The 17,171-nt window shown below is 25.8% G+C and overlaps 7 protein-coding genes across 11 annotated transcripts; 3 read left to right on the forward strand and 4 right to left on the reverse strand.

Moving 5' to 3' along the window:
- The first annotated feature begins 560 nt into the window (after positions 1–560).
- On the forward strand, positions 561–6,044 carry LOC122858227 (intraflagellar transport protein 140 homolog). The gene is made up of 2 exons (XM_044160984.1): positions 561–3,585; positions 3,651–6,044. Exons 1-2 carry the CDS (start codon positions 728–730, stop codon positions 5,140–5,142), a joined length of 4,350 nt encoding a protein of 1,449 aa, XP_044016919.1. The 5' UTR covers positions 561–727; the 3' UTR covers positions 5,143–6,044.
- On the reverse strand, positions 5,512–11,793 carry LOC122858228 (nuclear autoantigenic sperm protein). 3 transcript variants are annotated; one of them, XM_044160986.1, is made up of 2 exons: positions 11,545–11,793; positions 5,512–7,043 (listed from the first exon to the last, which is right to left on the reverse strand). In XM_044160986.1, the coding sequence occupies exon 2, from the start codon at positions 7,040–7,042 to the stop codon at positions 5,678–5,680; it is 1,365 nt and encodes a 454-aa protein (XP_044016921.1). In that variant the 5' UTR covers position 7,043; positions 11,545–11,793; the 3' UTR covers positions 5,512–5,677. The 3 variants fall into 3 exon arrangements, with proteins under 3 accessions (XP_044016921.1, XP_044016920.1, XP_044016922.1); XM_044160985.1 differs by lacking the exon at positions 11,545–11,793 and adding an exon at positions 7,123–7,261; XM_044160987.1 differs by lacking the exon at positions 11,545–11,793 and adding an exon at positions 7,119–7,235.
- LOC122858229 lies at positions 7,346–11,101 on the forward strand. Its single transcript, XM_044160988.1, has 5 exons — positions 7,346–7,539; positions 7,632–7,844; positions 9,415–9,522; positions 9,859–9,996; positions 10,059–11,101. The coding sequence occupies exons 1-5, from the start codon at positions 7,461–7,463 to the stop codon at positions 10,319–10,321; spliced, it is 801 nt and encodes a 266-aa protein (XP_044016923.1). The 5' UTR covers positions 7,346–7,460; the 3' UTR covers positions 10,322–11,101.
- Positions 11,794–11,800: 7 nt separating the features above from the next.
- LOC122858230 lies at positions 11,801–12,875 on the reverse strand. Its single transcript, XM_044160989.1, has 4 exons — positions 12,764–12,875; positions 12,565–12,706; positions 12,247–12,480; positions 11,801–12,179 (listed from the first exon to the last, which is right to left on the reverse strand). Exons 1-4 carry the CDS (start codon positions 12,824–12,826, stop codon positions 11,935–11,937), a joined length of 684 nt encoding a protein of 227 aa, XP_044016924.1. The 5' UTR covers positions 12,827–12,875; the 3' UTR covers positions 11,801–11,934.
- A 92-nt stretch (positions 12,876–12,967) lies between these two features.
- LOC122858235 lies at positions 12,968–14,648 on the reverse strand. Of its 2 annotated transcripts, none has more exons than XM_044161000.1 (5): positions 14,431–14,648; positions 14,206–14,292; positions 14,030–14,114; positions 13,284–13,372; positions 12,968–13,192 (listed from the first exon to the last, which is right to left on the reverse strand). In XM_044161000.1, exons 1-5 carry the CDS (start codon positions 14,491–14,493, stop codon positions 12,983–12,985), a joined length of 534 nt encoding a protein of 177 aa, XP_044016935.1. In that variant the 5' UTR covers positions 14,494–14,648; the 3' UTR covers positions 12,968–12,982. The 2 variants fall into 2 exon arrangements, with proteins under 2 accessions (XP_044016935.1, XP_044016936.1); XM_044161001.1 differs by having other exon boundaries at positions 13,100–13,196.
- On the forward strand, positions 14,485–16,095 carry LOC122858234. 2 transcript variants are annotated; one of them, XM_044160998.1, is made up of 5 exons: positions 14,485–14,796; positions 14,901–15,230; positions 15,318–15,471; positions 15,550–15,625; positions 15,696–16,095. In XM_044160998.1, the coding sequence occupies exons 1-4, from the start codon at positions 14,707–14,709 to the stop codon at positions 15,600–15,602; spliced, it is 627 nt and encodes a 208-aa protein (XP_044016933.1). In that variant the 5' UTR covers positions 14,485–14,706; the 3' UTR covers positions 15,603–15,625; positions 15,696–16,095. The 2 variants fall into 2 exon arrangements, with proteins under 2 accessions (XP_044016933.1, XP_044016932.1); XM_044160997.1 differs by having other exon boundaries at positions 14,563–14,796; positions 15,318–15,625; positions 15,696–15,792.
- LOC122858233 lies at positions 15,684–17,108 on the reverse strand. The gene is made up of 6 exons (XM_044160996.1): positions 16,996–17,108; positions 16,686–16,920; positions 16,474–16,600; positions 16,099–16,406; positions 15,867–16,037; positions 15,684–15,807 (listed from the first exon to the last, which is right to left on the reverse strand). The coding sequence occupies exons 1-6, from the start codon at positions 17,009–17,011 to the stop codon at positions 15,684–15,686; spliced, it is 981 nt and encodes a 326-aa protein (XP_044016931.1). The 5' UTR covers positions 17,012–17,108.
- Between the last annotated feature and the right edge of the window lie 63 nt (positions 17,109–17,171).

Consider the following 17,171-nt stretch of genomic DNA (forward strand, 5'->3'; position numbering starts at 1 on the left):
AACAGAGATAAGCCATTCGACACTTGAACATCTAGATGTATGCATTTTCCTTGTCACAAAAATATATTTTATCAGTTAACAATATCTTAATTGGATTTTGACTTGGTAATTTTTTTTCATTGCAACACGAATTTTTGCATAAATGATTAATTTTTTTCTCGTTTGATAATATTTAGAATAGTTATTATTTTTATAATTAAAATACATATATAACAGACTAATTTTTTAATAATAAAATAATTAATTAATAACATAATTTTTTATTATCCTTAAATACAACAATATATTAAAAAAATTTATAAATAATTTACATGAACTCTTGTATAAACGATTTATTTTTTTTTCTAATTTAACTTTTATAAATAAAATTTGCTCAGATAGTTTTTATTTTATAGCAGCTTAATATTTCGATAATTTTTTCCGCTCGATTTCGAATTTCGTTACACAAATCTAGTGACATTTAAAAAACATACATAAAAAGAAGACAGGGATTTTTAGTTTTTCAATTTCCATGACCTTGGCTTATGTCAAAATATTATTATTATTATTTCAAGTATAAACAAAAACAAACAATGTTTGAATTGGAGCTAGCTACATGTCAAAAGTTTGACAAAATCAATATAAATAATAATAAAGATAATGTTTGAAATAAAAAATAAAATTGAGGTCATAATTATTAAACGATATTAAGAGTAAGGAACTATCAAGTTAAAAACGAAATTAAAAAATGACACTTTATTTTGATATTCGTGTACAAAATCCAGAAACATCATCAATAAATACATTATCAAGTTGGCATAATAATTTTCCACTTCTTGCTGTTGGTTCTTATTCACAAGATAAAGGTGGTTTTGTTATTGTATATGATGATCAAGGTGAGCCATTGCAAGATGTAGAATCATCACCAGGTGATTCATTATCACAAGTAACAGCATTATGTTGGCATCCAGAAAAACGTTTATTAATATCTGGTTGGGAAACTGGTGAATTAAAAATATGGCCAGGTGATTCTGGTACATGTGAATATAAAATAACAGCAACACCACATAAAGATCCATTATCCATACTTCAATGGAGTCAAAATGGTGGTAGATTTGTATCAGCTGATACAGCTGGTTCAATTGTTGGATGGAAAATTGATACAAGAGGCCAGTTATTTGTAACATTTCATCATGAACTTAAAGAATCATTTACACATATTATTTTTAAATTATCACAAACAACAACAACAACAACATCAATAGCAACAACTTCAAAACAATCAATGGATATTACAGAACTAGCAAAAGCTGCTGTTGCTGGTGATGAAAGAGCACTAGATTTATTTAGTACATGGAGACCAAGAACAGCTCATACAACAATTAATACTCAAAAAGATAATCATGCATTTTATATTGGTTCAACAAGTGGAACAATTTATTATATTGATGCACCAGGACAATGTATTGAAGTATTAAATACTGGTGGTTTAAATATATTATGTATGTTATATCATCAAACAAGAGATTCAATTGTAATATTAACTGAAGGTTTAAATATTGCTAATTATCAAGTTGATTCATCAACTGGTCGTCTTACAGAATTAACCAGAGTTAAATTAAATGGTAAAGGTGATATATCAAGACTTGGTCCAGTTTTATGTTGGATTAAAACAAATACAATTGCTATTTTAACTGGTGATATTGGTATAAGATGTTGGGATGTATATACCGGTGATACATATGTTCTTCAACCACCAGAATCATTAACTGGTAATATAGCAACACCACAAGAAATATGTACAAGTTTATCATATTGTAAATACAATGAAACACTTGCTGCTGGAACAAATTTAGGCACAATATATTTATGGAAAAAAAAAAATTCATCAACAACTGATGAATATGGCTGGCCAATAATACCAAGCACTTGTACAGTACATGGTACAGTTAAACAATTAACATGGGGTGGTACATTATTGAGAAATCCATTAATTGCTGTTAATTGTTTAACAAATGTATTTATATTACATCAACAAACAATGTGTGCTGTATACAATGAAAATGTATGTGCTAGTCAAATAGCACCAATGCAAATTCTCATTGAAACAGATAAAAAATCATGTACATTAAAAACTGATCTTCAAGTACAAATTTTAGGTGTTAATAAAAATTATATTGCTGTATCATCATGTAGACAAATTGGTGTTTATAAAATAATACATAATACAGATAATATAAATACAATTGTTATTGGTACATTTAATTGTGATACTGAAAAAATATTAATTTATGATGATGTATTAATTATATTAACACCAATTGTCATTCAATTAAGATCACTTGATGGAATAATAATACAAACACTTCCAACTTTACCTGAAGAAGGTGAACCAATAACAATGGAACTTACTGGTAAATATTTAACAGTTGCATCATTAAATGGTATATTAAAAATATGGGATGTTGGTAAAAGAGAAGCTAAATTACATACACGTGCATTAACAGTTTATGAAGCAATTGATGATTTTGCTGAAATTATTGAAGCTAAATGTAATGCTGATTGTCGTTGTGTATCAATAACAATTGCCATGACAAATTTAATGCCAAGTTCAATATTATATGTATGGGATATTGAGGGTGATCAAATTTATGAATTTGATTTTTCAAAATTAGAAATAAATAATGAACAAACAAATGTTAAGCTAAAATCAAGACTTGTTACTGCTCATTATTGGGATACAAATGAACCACGTGTATTAATATGTAGAGCACAAAAAATTGATAAAAAAAAAAATTCATTAAATAAAAAAAAACCTGATAATAATCATGGTGATGATAATGTATTATTGGTATCATTATTTGCAACACCTGATAATGGTATAACTGTACAAGATATAAGACCAATTAAAGATCAAAATTGTCGTTTACTTGGTGTACAATGTCCTGATATAATTCTATTAAATCCAGATATGGCAATAACAGATGGAAGTAAAATAACAAAATTATTAATGCATGAATTTGAAGAACTTGGTGATTGTGATGATAATGTTAAAAAAGCAATAATGGATTTTAGTTATTATATTAGTATGTCAAATATGGATGAAGCATTTAAATCAATAAAAACAATTAAAAATCAAAATGTATGGAAAAGTTTAGCTAAAATGTGTGTTAAAACAAAACAATTTGATATGGCTGTATTATGTTTAGGTCATATGAAACATGTTAGAGGTTCACGTGCACTAAGACAATCAATGCAAGATTCATCATTAAGCCTCGATGCTAAAATTGGTATACTTGCTGTTGAATTAGAACTTTATAATGATGCTGAACGTTTATTTCGTGAAGCAAATCGTCTTGATTTGCTGGGTTATTTATATGAATCATCAAATAAATATACAGATGCTATAACATTAGCTAAAAATGAAAATAAAATACGTGAAAAATTAAGTTATTTTAATTATGCAAAAGCACTTGAATCAAATCGTGATATTGATAAAGCAATTGAAATGTATACAAAAGCTGATTGTCATAGATTTGAAGTACCAAGAATATTATTAAATCGTCCACAAGAACTTTATTCTTATTTATCAAATTCTGATGATCCGTAAGTTTAACATCACCAACTCAATAAATTTATTTTTATTAATTATATATTTTATTGTTTTACAGGGCAATTAAAAAATGGCATGCACAGTATGTAGAATCAAAAGGTGATATGGAAGGTGCACTACGTCTTTATGAAGCAGCAAATGATACACTTGGTGTCGCAAGAATATTATGTTATTTAGGCAGAGAAGAAGAAGTTAATGAACTTGTTATGAAAACAAATCATGCTGTATCAGCTTATCATTTAGCTTCACATTATGATTCCCTAAATGATCCACAACAAGCTGTACATTTTTATACAATTGCTAAAGCATATAATAATGCAATTAGAATATGTAAAGAACATAATATGATAGAAGAATTATGGCCATTGGCTATGCTTGCATCAAAACAAATACAATTTGATGTTGCAAAATATTATGAAGAAAATGATAAACCAGATAAAGCTGTATTACTTTATCATAAAGCTGGTATGATACCAAAAGCACTTGATCTTGCATTTAGTACACAACAATATGATGCACTTCAATTAATAACAATGGATGTTAATGCACATTCTGATCCATCATTAATACTTAAATGTGCTGATTTTTTTGTTAAAAATAATCAAATTGAAAAAGGTGTTGATTTATTAGCAACTGGAAAAAATTATTTACAAGCACTTGATTTAATTCAAGAAAATAATATTACAATGACTGATGAATTAGCTGAAAAGTTAACAATAAATAAAATTGATAATGACATGGAAAATGATGGTTTTCGTATAAAAATATTAGAAAGAATTGGTGAAATTGCATTTAATCAAAGTAATTATCATTTATCAACTAAAAAATTTACCCAAGCTGGTAATAAATTACGTGCAATGAAAGCATTATTAAAATCAGGTGATACTGAAAAAATATGTTTTTTTGCACAAGTATCACGTCAACGTGATATTTATATTATGGCTGGTAATTATTTGCAATCATTAGATTGGCAAAATAAGCCAGAAATATTAAAGAATATTATTAGCTTTTATTCAAAAGGTAAAGCTATGGATTTACTGGCAAATTTTTATGTTGCATGTGGTCAAGTTGAAATTGATGAATTTCAAAATTATGATAAAGCACTTGATGCAATTAATCAAGCATCAAAATGTCTGTCAAAAGTAACAACTCCACGTGATCCAGAAATACAAAAAAGAGCTATTGAAGTTGTTAATACAAGAATGAATATTATAAAACGTTATTTAGATATTAAAAAAATGTTTAATCGTGGTGATACTGATATGGCTATTGCACAAGTACGTCAATTACTTGATGCATATGGTAATGATTTGGAAGAATCAGTTAGACGTGGTGATTTATTTTCAACAATAACACAGCATTATGCTGATAATGGTAATATTGAAAAAGCAAGAGCTTCAATTGAAGAACTTAAAAGACTTGTTCCTGGTATTAATTTAACTTATTATTATAATGAAAATTTACTTGAACTTCTTGGCTATCAAATTAATATACAACGTGAAGAAAGTATTGACAATGACGATGGAATTGAAGAACTTTTAGGAGAATAATAGAAGTTTTTTCTTTTGTTATTTTTAACAACACAATTTACACTTTAAAAATAAAAATATATCTACACAATCCGTCCACAGTTTGTGATAATTTATAATTCAATTAATATGTAAAAAAAATATAATAAACATATCGAAATTTTATTAATAAATTTTTATTTCAATTAAACTTAAATACTAAACATTTTCAAGATTTTATTTTTGTTTATTTGACATGTCAAATTAACAATAATCATTTGAATTATGTGGTCATACTTTTCAACAAGTATGAAACAATAGAAAAAAACAAAAAAAAATAGCAAAAATTATATCTAAGAAAAAGAAAAATTAATAAATAAAGGCAAAATGAAAAATAAAAAAAAATAAATGCTAAATATGTAATGACGATTGATTGATTGATTGATAAGACTGTTATAAAAAAATATTTTACTATTATGAGTTATTAATCATGTCATACACGTGTTTAACTGAGAAAATTTCAAGTAAAAAAAAAAAAAACTTATAAATCTTAATTAGCTAAAGTATAATTAATGATTTATGGAGTTGGTTTTTTGCATGGTGATGCAGTCTCAGCTTCTGGATCTTCATTTTTACGTTTTTTACGAACAAGATGTGATATATCACTTGCTGGTTTAGCTGTTGGTACTGGAGCAGTTGTTGTATCAGCACTTGTTGATGTACCAGCTGAACTTGGTCCAGCTCCATTTGTACTACCACTACTAGCTTGTTTTTTAATTCCTTCAATAACAAGTCTACATGCTTCTTGTTTAAAATCTTTCATATCAGCAATTTTTTCCAATATTTCAGGTAATAATTCTTTAAGTTCAGCAATTTCACCTTCATTTTTTTTAACTGATTCATTTGTAGATTCTAATTCTTTTATTCTTGCTTCAAGTAATGTTGTGGCTTTATTAAAATGACTTATACTTTTATCAAAATCATTTGTTAATGAATGTGCTAAACCAAGTTGATAATTTAATTCAGCCATTGATCTTGGATCAAGTGGTTCAATAGTTTCAAGTATTGTTAGAGCATTTTCTAAATCAGCAATAGCAACTTCTGGATTACCACTTTCCATAGCAACTTCACCAAGAAGTCTGTGTGCTTCAGCAAGTTGTTTTATACCAGTTTTACCACGTTTTGAAAATACTATTTTTGCAAGTTCAAGTACTTCCCAAGCAACTTGTAAATCAATTCCACGACCAGCATCTTCTTCATTAACATCATCGGCATCTTCTTCATCATCACCAGCAGCACCATTTGCCTCAGCATTACCATTTTTACCATTTGAAACTGGCTCATCTTTACTTGAACCAGGTAAACTTTCATCAATTTTTTCTTCTTTTTTTTCATCAGCTTTTACTTCTTTTTTTTCATCAACTTTTTCTTCTTTTTTTTCATCAACTTTTACTTCAGTTTTATCATCAGCCTTTACTTCACTTTTATCATCAGATTTTTCTTCTTTTTTATTATCATCATTAACAATTTTTTTATTTTCAGATTCTTTATCATCTTTTGATTTTTCAATTTGATCTGTTTTTTTATCTGTTGAAGCATCTTTAACATCACTGGTAGTTGATTCAGGTTCTTCTTTTTCATCATCATTATCTTCATCATCATCATCAACTTCAACATCTTCATCACCTTCTTCTGTGCCTGGTACACCATCACCAAGTACTCCAGCTTCTTCACGTGCTAATCCAAGTAATGCACGACCATAAAGAAGATATGGTTCACCAAGTTCATCACCACAATCTCCATGTTTTTGAGATAATAATTCTAAACCCTCAGCAAATGCTGTTACTGCTGCAGTGTAATCACGAACAAGTAAATGTCTTTTTCCTTGTGATATTGCCGCTGCGGCATCCGTAAATGGTACATGTTCAGTAACGTCTGCCATTCTGCAATTAAAAAAAAAAAAATAATAAATACCTTTATCAATTCTTAAATAATTAATTACAAACAAATTATTATACTAAATTTTTTGTGCATTGAAGCATCCATATTGGTGTTTTAATTAAATTCTAATTAAATTTATTTTCATCTATTTTTATTCAACTATATTTTGTTGATGATAGTCTTGCTTTTAGTATCTTGAAATGCTTTTTTTTCTTATTTATTAATTTACGATACGGTCGATTTTTTGTACATCATATTGAAGACAACGCGCAGATGCTTTTGAGTCGCAAGTCAGTAGGGAATATCTATATAACAGCCACCCCACCACCACCACCACCACGACTAGCATTATCACCACCAACCATTTGAACAGTTTGTACACGTTTTATACGACAGTGGGTGCTTGGGCACCACCGGTGATGGAGCCATCAAGTGTAGCTAGAAATCCAGCACCACGTCTTGTATTTTTAATTGTAACATTGTCACTCACATTAGCAGGTGAGATATCTTAATAATCATTTGTTAAATTTAAGACTGATCTATTTAAGCCAAGCAAAAAAATTAATAAATTGTTTATTATTTTTAAACAGCTACTGGTCTACTGTGTGGTGCAATAATGTCAGATCATTGGGAAGAAGTTGGATGGGACAAAGATGCATTAAAAAAATCAAATATCACTCCCACGTGGTACTTAAATGGACAAGTTGCAATGTTAAATTCACCAACACGTTATCACAGTAATAGACAAACTTTTCTTGTACCAATGCATGGTGGAATTTGGACCATGTGTGTTTCTTTAACCGGTGAGTTTTTTTTCAAATCAATAATGTAATTTAAGTGAATAAATAAATTAAGTAAATGTAACACAGATAATAAATTTAAACAACCCCCAACAGGGAATTCGTAGACAATGAAACAGACAGTTAATTTATACTGCTAATTTATCTCTTTTTTTTTGAAGGGTAAATAAAAATTGTTAAGATAATAATATAAAAAATAAAAAACTATGGGTTAAAGTCCTTCATGAATTTGGCAAAATGCCCAAATGGTTTTACAAATTTTTTTAAAAATATATTGCAACTAGTATTATGCTAACAAAGAACATGAGCTTTTTTTATTTTTTATTATTTATAACTTTCATATGCAGTATGTTTTATTATTTTTTATCTTCGACACATTGGTTTTTATTATTGCTTGATGTTATTTTTATTTATTTAAATATTAAATTTTTACATGCAAGCTCAAAGTACTATGTACCACCTTGACTTTGCTCGAGATATCGATCCATTCATGATTACTATCTAAATAGCAAAAAGTATTCTCTTGCTGAGAATATATATTGCGTGATTACTATTTTTTTTTTTTTTTTTTACTAGCTTGTTTTGTTGATGCTCTATTTAACGAGATTTCAACGTGACGATTAATCCAAAAATAAAAAAATAAATGAGGAAAAAAAAAAATGTATAATTAAATTTACAATGAGAGTCAATCAATTGTTGATTAAATATTTTAGAATAAATAAAAAGAAAAGCAATTAATTTAAAACAGTATAAATTAAGCTTCAGGGGATTTATTTCGAAGGTTTTATGTTCAAGTTAAAAAACCAATATCATTCGACAAATACACCTGTGTATTTATCATCACGCTGAGGGAAAAAGAGAGGGAATAATCAAAAGGGGTTCACAAACTTGTACCTAGTTTAAATTATAATAATATAAAATAGTGTTGAACAAAGTGGATGGGGTTACTAGTGGGAGTGGCTGATTGATGCGGAAGTATAAATTATCGATTATTTCAATGCTGTAATAAATTAATTTGAATTTTAATATTGACAAAAGAGATGATAAATTTTAATTCATTGTTATTAATAACAAGAAAATAACAAAAAATATATTTAAATTTTTTAAAAATATCTCAACCGTATAAAATCATTACGTATGCGTGACTTATCTTGAAAATCAAGCAGTTAAATCAAGTAAATATAATTAAACAAAAAAAAAGAAGAAAAATTTTATTTCAATTTAAAAAATAAATATTGCATTGATAAAATTTCAACAAGGAAAATATTTGATTTATTTATTTGAGGCAAATGTTTATTCAAGAAAGAAAAATTTATGAAAATAAACGAGAGCTTTTGTTGGAGTTTAAAGAAAAAAAAAACGAAAAACAAATTGAAAGCTTTGAAAACATCTGACTATGAAGCATTGATTTTTTTTATTATTTTTTCAAGATATTGAATTTATGAGAGACTATTCTTGAGGCAACCTTGTTGAGGTCAAGGATCATGACCCCAACAAGTAGCAACGTCATAAAGAAAATTACCAAAAGCTCAATATATTTTAATTTAATTTTATGAATTTCATCACGTTTTAGATGAAGAGATTCGACTTCTTGGTCAGCTTGGTTTTCCCCAAGAACGATGTATTAATTATTTAACACCTGATGAGGCACATGAAGAAATTCGAGCAGCCTGGCAAAGTCGTGAGTCTTTCAATCATCAACATCATCATCATTATTTTTTTCTATCTCAATTTTACTATATAAAAAATAATTTCTAAATGAAGTCGTTCTTTGTTTCAAATCCAATTGGAAAATCGGGAAATCCATTTAAAAGTTTTAATTGAAAAATAATAAATTTGTCATTTAAAGTTGTTTTTAAAAAAAAAAGAAAATTAAATATTTGTTTTTACACTGGGGGAATAGAAATTTATATTTCATTAGTTGTTATTTTTTTTTGTTGATGATGATATTGATTTTAAAATAAACAAGTTGCCAATGTATATTTTAATGTGTTATTAAAATTTAAATTAATTTTAGGAATGCAAAATTTGAGTATCTCATGTTCACTGGTCTGTCTAATTGTCCTTGGAAGTGCGGTACTTGTTGGTTTTTTTGGTCTATGTAGACATCAAATATCAGCTGTTCTCGTGACCGGTGTAATGTATCTACTAGCAGGTAAATAATTAAATAATTTAAAAATTTGATTATTATTAATAATTTAATTTAATATTATTTAGCAACTTTTGCATTATTTACCTTGACAATAATTCATTACAAACGAGCCCAAGACAGAGGTGCTAGAATATTTGATGGAGGACCAGAGGATGGTGTTGTTGGTGGACCAGCACCAAAAAATATTCTTAATGCAAGAATATTTACAACTTCATGGAGTATGGATTTTGGTTGGGGTGGTGTTACACTATGTACTCTTGCATCTGTTGCCTGGATTCTTCTCAGTAAAATTTTGAGATTCAGTCCAATAACAATGATTACAGCGTAGCAGTGGGATGCCGTCGAGGTGTAAAAAAATTAATCGATTGACTCAACAACACAAAGAAATTATTGAACAACCTGATGTTGATTCAATAGTAAAAAAAATGTAATAAAATATTGAGCATGATTGGCGAGTCACTAAATCGTTTGAAATATCAAAATAAAAAACCTCGATGGCAAAACAAATAACAAATAAATAAATAAAAATTAATTAAAAATAGACAGCTTATTGCTTAGCAAATAATGTTCTAAATGTCTCGAAAAAAAAAAAAATTATATCATGGACAAAAATATATATTAATTTCCATCGATTTGTGTGATAATATTTCAAAGTGCCACTTGCTGTTATTAAATTTTTTGGCTGGTAATTTTCAAGGCTAAAATATTCGTTACATATTAAGTACAAAATTAAACAACACATAAAAACGCACACTTTTTTTTTGATAATTAATTAGAATTTATGTTAATTTTTAAATCATGAAAGATAATTTACATTGACCAAGATTTAAACAACGAAAATATTGTCATATTATTTTTTTTGATATTAATAATTTTGCTAATGAGTTTGCTTTGTATTGATATTTTTTTAGAAGAAATATATTTTGCACATTGAGAGGCAAACAACCAATCATATTGATGTGTATTGTTTAGGGTGAATATCAACTAAATCAATAATTTAAGAATAAAAATAATCAAAGCCTATTTGCATTTATTATATAGCTTTTGCTATTTGTAAGCTAGATGTATTTATTTATTAATAATAAACACTGTGTTTGTGAAAATATTATTTTTTATAAATAAATCAATTTATTATTTCCCTCTCACTTTTTCTTATTGTGTTTTTCATTTTTTTCTTTCTCTTTTTTTGACACACTGGTTGAGATTTGAGGTTATGTTGACGCTCCTCGAATTTTTTTTTCTATCAATAATTATTATTAATAGAAAAATACCCAAATAAAATAATTAATTGCTTAATTATTAAACTATTTATTTACTCTTATTTTCTACTATTATTTTCAATACCAATCGAATTAATTTACAATGAAAAAATAAATAAAAAACGTTAATTATTTTACCGGCTTTTTTTTTCGATAAAATTTTCTTTTCTTGTTGATATTATTTCGAAATTATCCAATAAATAATTAATATATTTTTTTTCTATTTTTAATAATTAAAAGAATGTAGTATTTATTTTTAATTTATTTATTTGATTCATTGTTATAAACATACCTGTGATTTCCCTCCAAAAAATTGTTTAACAAGTTTGGATGGATATTTTTGCCTCTGGATTGTTGTTGTTTTGAACAATAATATTATCAATATTATCGTTGTACTTTTAACTTAAATAAATACCAGCACAATTATTATAAATATTTGTACTAATTTTTTTTTTTAATTAAATAAATAAACAATGAAGAAAAAAAGAAATCCGTTGGTTTATTTTAGCAGCGACCACGTTATATCTGGGACAATTTGTTTGTGTGTGTTATTTTTTTTTCTTCAGTCGTAATTACTAACGCACATGCGCAAAATATCATCGCCATATTGATCCAATAACTTCCTGTTTATTTTGAATTTTTGAAAATAATCTCGTCATAGTTAAATGAATACTTTAAGTATTTATAAATTTTTCTTTGAATAATTTACAACACTTGTCAAACTTTTAGCACGTTTTGAGTTACTTGATATTTTATGTTGATCGAAATTATTTTGTATCATATTATCATCATCAGATTTAACAAGAATATTTTTATTTTCAACATTGCGAAGTTCAACTTCAATATGGCTATGATTTTTATTCACATATTTTTTCCAATCAATCATAAAAATTTCAAGTGCATTACACCAAATACAAATTTCTTCAACTGAAAAAAAAAAATAAAACAAATTATTGCAAATTAGTTAATGAAGTTTTGTTAATTTATATTTTACCAAATAGGATAATTGATGTAAATGCAAATATTAATGCTGGTAAAGGAGCATATGGTATTTGTGTGTTGATAAAATTACAAAATGCTGGAGCTTCATTGATAAGCATGCCACACATGGTGTTGATGAGCCAAGGTATATACAGATAAGGATTATTTGTTTGTCGTGCCATAGTTATCAAACCCGTACTCAATATTGATGACAATAAATTACCACTTTCTATATAAATTTTCATACCTAATTATTAAATTTAAAAATTTATTTAATTTGTATTTTTTTGTTTATGCTAATGAGGGCTGCTAGTTTGCTTAATTAAATTACTGTAATTTCGACGAAATATTTTATTAAATGCTGCTGATTTTGTGACTGAATAACCGAGTGGTGAACGAGCACCAACTTCAAGGGTGATTGAACTCAAACAAGCAACAACAAGCCAACAAAAACTTATGTAAAAAGTTTTACTCTGAAATAATATTTAATATTTAGCTTTTGATTATTTTATTTTTTAAAATATAGCTACCAGTGAAACTGTTTTTTCCTTGACAAGTTCGACAACTGAATTTTCATTTTTTCTTGTATCCATATTAATTTATTTTTATTACACATTAAATTTAAAATACTCACAAATGACAGAAGGAATTTTCATATTTTATGGTTAATTTTAAATAATAAATGATAAACGATTTTTTTTTTTTTTTTTTTTAAAGATGGAGAATATATTATTTTTAAATTATTATTGTTAATCGAATAAACGAGATGAGTGTCGCATTTGATGATAAAATAGGCAAAATACTTGAAGCCAATTGTGTACGATCCATAGAGCAAGTGGTATTTCATCTCTTTTTATGTAAAGTCCATCGGAAACAAGACGAATTAAAAAGATGAAAATTTCAACGATCATTAGACATAATTGCATCAAAAGCCAAGGGACATATAGCATTGGATACTCCTATCTTTCAAAAATAACATTATTTACTATATTTATTCTATAATTAAATTAATTTTTAAATTTTCCATCTATTTTTCTAGTTAAAATTTACCGTTATTGCTCCAAGCATTATTTGGGTGTAATGTTCAATTCCCAATATTGAAGTCATAAGCTTAAGGTCTCGTTCAATGTCCTGTGGAACTTGAAAAATAATAATTAATTATTACAACAACGATGTTTATAATATCCCAAGTATAAAAATACCAACTGGTAAAAAATAAATAATTACAAATTAATCAAAAATTTATATAATACAATATGATAATAATAAATTGAAATAAAATAAATAAATAAATACAAATAATAAATATTTTATAAAATGTTTAAAAGATAAATATTAATAAAAATTAAATTTAAAATAATAATAACATTTAGTCATAATAATACGATGATTAATTAATTAATTTTTAAATAAATTAATTTTAAATTTATCCAAGATATATGATGATAATTAATTTTAAAAAATAAATAAATTTTTTAAATTAAATATTTATTTATTTATTGTATGATATACTGTTGTTATAATTTTTTAAAAATTTTAAATATTCATTGTATCATTATGTTTATATGTTACTATGATTTTATAATTTTAATAATCATTTATTTTAATTTTTAAATTATCTAATGTTTTTTTATACAAACACAAATGATGTTTTTTTTTTTTCAACGAAATTATTAACGAGGATATTTTATTTTTGAATAATTTGACTGGGTAATTATTTTTGTTCAGGATATTATCATCTTGGCATTGAAATTAATTTAAAAAATAATTGTTATTGCATATTAAATAATTCTTACCAATATTTCTAGAACGTTGCCTGGCATTAAATCTTTCTGGCACTTGACATTTGACAATTCGAATAATATCAAAGGCAGTAATTACCTAAAAATATAAGAAAAATATTTTTTTTTTTCAACATATGAATTATGATTATTTAATATTTAAATAATTTTGATTATTACGATAGACTAACGGTCCCAATGAGGCCAAATAAAATTACGTAAATTGAACTTCCCATGCTGTAGTGATTGCATAAATTGCAAGCCCAATTTTCAATTTTCTAAAATAATAAAAATTAATTAATATTATTATGTATTTTTATTAAATTTTAATTTTCAATATATAGCCGACAATCAAACTCAGTTACTCTCAAGTAACAAGTCGGGAGAGACTTGCTAATATATCAAATAAAACTTACTGATTTTTTGTTTTTTAGTGGAAAACCAATGTACTGACAAAATCCACATTTTTTATGTTTCATCTCAAAAATATTTTTAATCAATAAAAAAAAGTAAATCTTATGACAGGTCTCTTGGTTAAAGCATGTAGCATGAATTTAGTAACAAAACAAAAAATTTAAAACAAAAAAAAAATAAATTAAAAACAGTATAAAATACTATATTATCATTAAAATTTAAACCTTTTTTTTTCACTTGAATAATAAATTAAGAGTCTTATGTAAATTTTTAATACAATGGATGAGAAAATCAATAGAATTATTTCAGAAAAATACAACGACGAGACCGACAAGTTTAAAGCTCCTCGAGAAACTCCAAAACTATTGGTGAAAAAAAAAAGAAAAAAAAAAACAAATTTAAATAATATTCAATAAATATTTATATAATAATTTTAATATAAATAACAACAAAAATTAATTAATTTTTTTAGCTTTTAACAAGTAATAATAATATTGGTGAAAAAAAAATTTTACTAATTGCTGAACAAGAAAGTAGAGAATCCCAAAATGATAGAGATATAAAATCAAATGAATTATATTATAAAATACAATTATTTTTTTTGGCAATATCAATTTTATGTTTAAGCTGTCATGGTATATATAACGGTGCAATGGAATACAGTATTTTAGAAAATGGAAAAAAAGTTAATGGTAAATTACCATTGAGAAAAAGTGTGATAACTTTAAGCCTTGGTTATTCAATTTGGTATTCAATTGTATCATCATTATCATCTTGTATGCTACTATTTTCCCTGATACCAGTAAGTCAATAATACTATTTGAATTTATAAATATAAAAATCAATTAAATTTATAAATAAACATGATGAAAAAATTATTTATTTCAAGACAAAACGATACTGGAGTATTCCTGCAATTTTTCTATGCATTGCTGAATTGATCCAGGAAATTGGAGATGCGCTAATTTCGATATTTTTATTATTCACAAGACTTCCATTTTTTACAGCGTTATTATACAATGCTGGAACTGCATTTGTCATAAGTGTGTTAAATTTTTTTTTGTTTAGATTAATTGATAAATATTTAATTAATTTATTTAATATTTTATTTATTATTACAGTGGGAAAATTTTGGTGCTGGCTTGGAGCTGTTCGTCTGTATGAGTATCAATAATATTTTATTTAAATAACAAAAAAGTAGGTTTATTTATTTGCTAGTAAATAAATTAACACAATTTAACATGTGACATTATTGTTAATTTTGTAGTTTAACACTGGACTTGGCATTATCCTCGGGGAATACTGAGGGACATGAAACTGTGCTTGTGATACTCGTTGATTTATTGCTCATAATTTTAACCCCGAAGCATTTATCTTGACTGAAATATACAACGAAAATTAGTTGAATAAATTTTAAAAATTATATTTATTAACTCACCCAGGACAATATGATTTGTTGATGTCTTTGATAAAATCTTTACTCATATATTTTGATGATATTTTTTTTAATAAATATTCATAAAATGCGTGACATGATACAGTTGAAGACAGAATAGATCCATCAATACTTAACGTTGCAATTTTATTTTTACTACATAATTTTTCAAGTCTATATAAACAAAAAATAATTATTAATTTTTTTAAAATAATAAATCATAAATATATTTTACCTGCATATGTAATTGTTCAATTGATCAGCATCAGATGGACTCAATGAAACTCCAAAATGTTGCCAAATTAAATGTGATTTAACAGCAATTTCTAGCATATTTTCATTTAATTTTTTACACTCATTTTCTAGTATTGTTTCTTGAAAAAATTTGCAATCAATAATATCAGTTATTTTTAAATTTATATTATTTTTTAAAACTTCACTCAGTGTATCAATGATTTTATGATCTATCTTTTTCGAGATCGATGAATTGACATTGTCCAAAAAATTTAATGATCTTTTTGTCGAAAGATTTATAAGATAAATCTGCAATATAAATTTAAAATAAAATTAAATGAAAATATAAATTTTTATCAAGTTTAGATGGTGTTACTTTTGAATCTGGATATTCACGTGCTGATGATTCAATTGCACAAAGATCATCAAGTGTCCAACTTTGATTAACATGACTGACGAAATATATATTTGGAAATTCTTTAATTTCAGCACTTCTTTCAACACTTGAACAAAAAAAAAAACGAAACACTAGGTTTATATTTGCAGCTCAAGGCAAGTTTGAGAAATTATAAAATTAAATTTTCATACCGATTTCTAGCTTTCATTTGTTGGGATAAAAAAAATATACCAATAAACGTAGCAACTATAAAAGTTATAAAAATAATTGATGCAATTATAAAAATTGATAAAATATGAGATGGCCATGCAGCAAGTTGAATGACAACACCTTTAATAACTGGTCTAGATGAAGAAAAATAATAATGATTTGGTACTTCAATGTCATTGTCCAACAACAAAAGTGGTTTAATTTCTTCTCCATTATCTTTAATAGAAAAAAATTAATTAAGTTAAGGTTAATTAGTTGATAGTTTGAAATTATAAAGTGATTAATAATTACCTCGCTGTTTTGTCATCGTAAATAATTTTATAAACTGGATCTTTTGTCATTCAATAAACGAGTAAGTGACGACAAGTCAGCATATTTCGCAATCAACCTGGTTTTAATAAGTATATTGTCTTTTTTGTTTGTTTTTAACCAAGCAGCCAATTGACTTACTTTATAAATTTATTAAA

Source organism: Aphidius gifuensis, linkage group LG5, assembly GCF_014905175.1.
Source record: "Aphidius gifuensis isolate YNYX2018 linkage group LG5, ASM1490517v1, whole genome shotgun sequence".
NCBI classification, from domain to species: domain Eukaryota; kingdom Metazoa; phylum Arthropoda; class Insecta; order Hymenoptera; family Braconidae; genus Aphidius; species Aphidius gifuensis.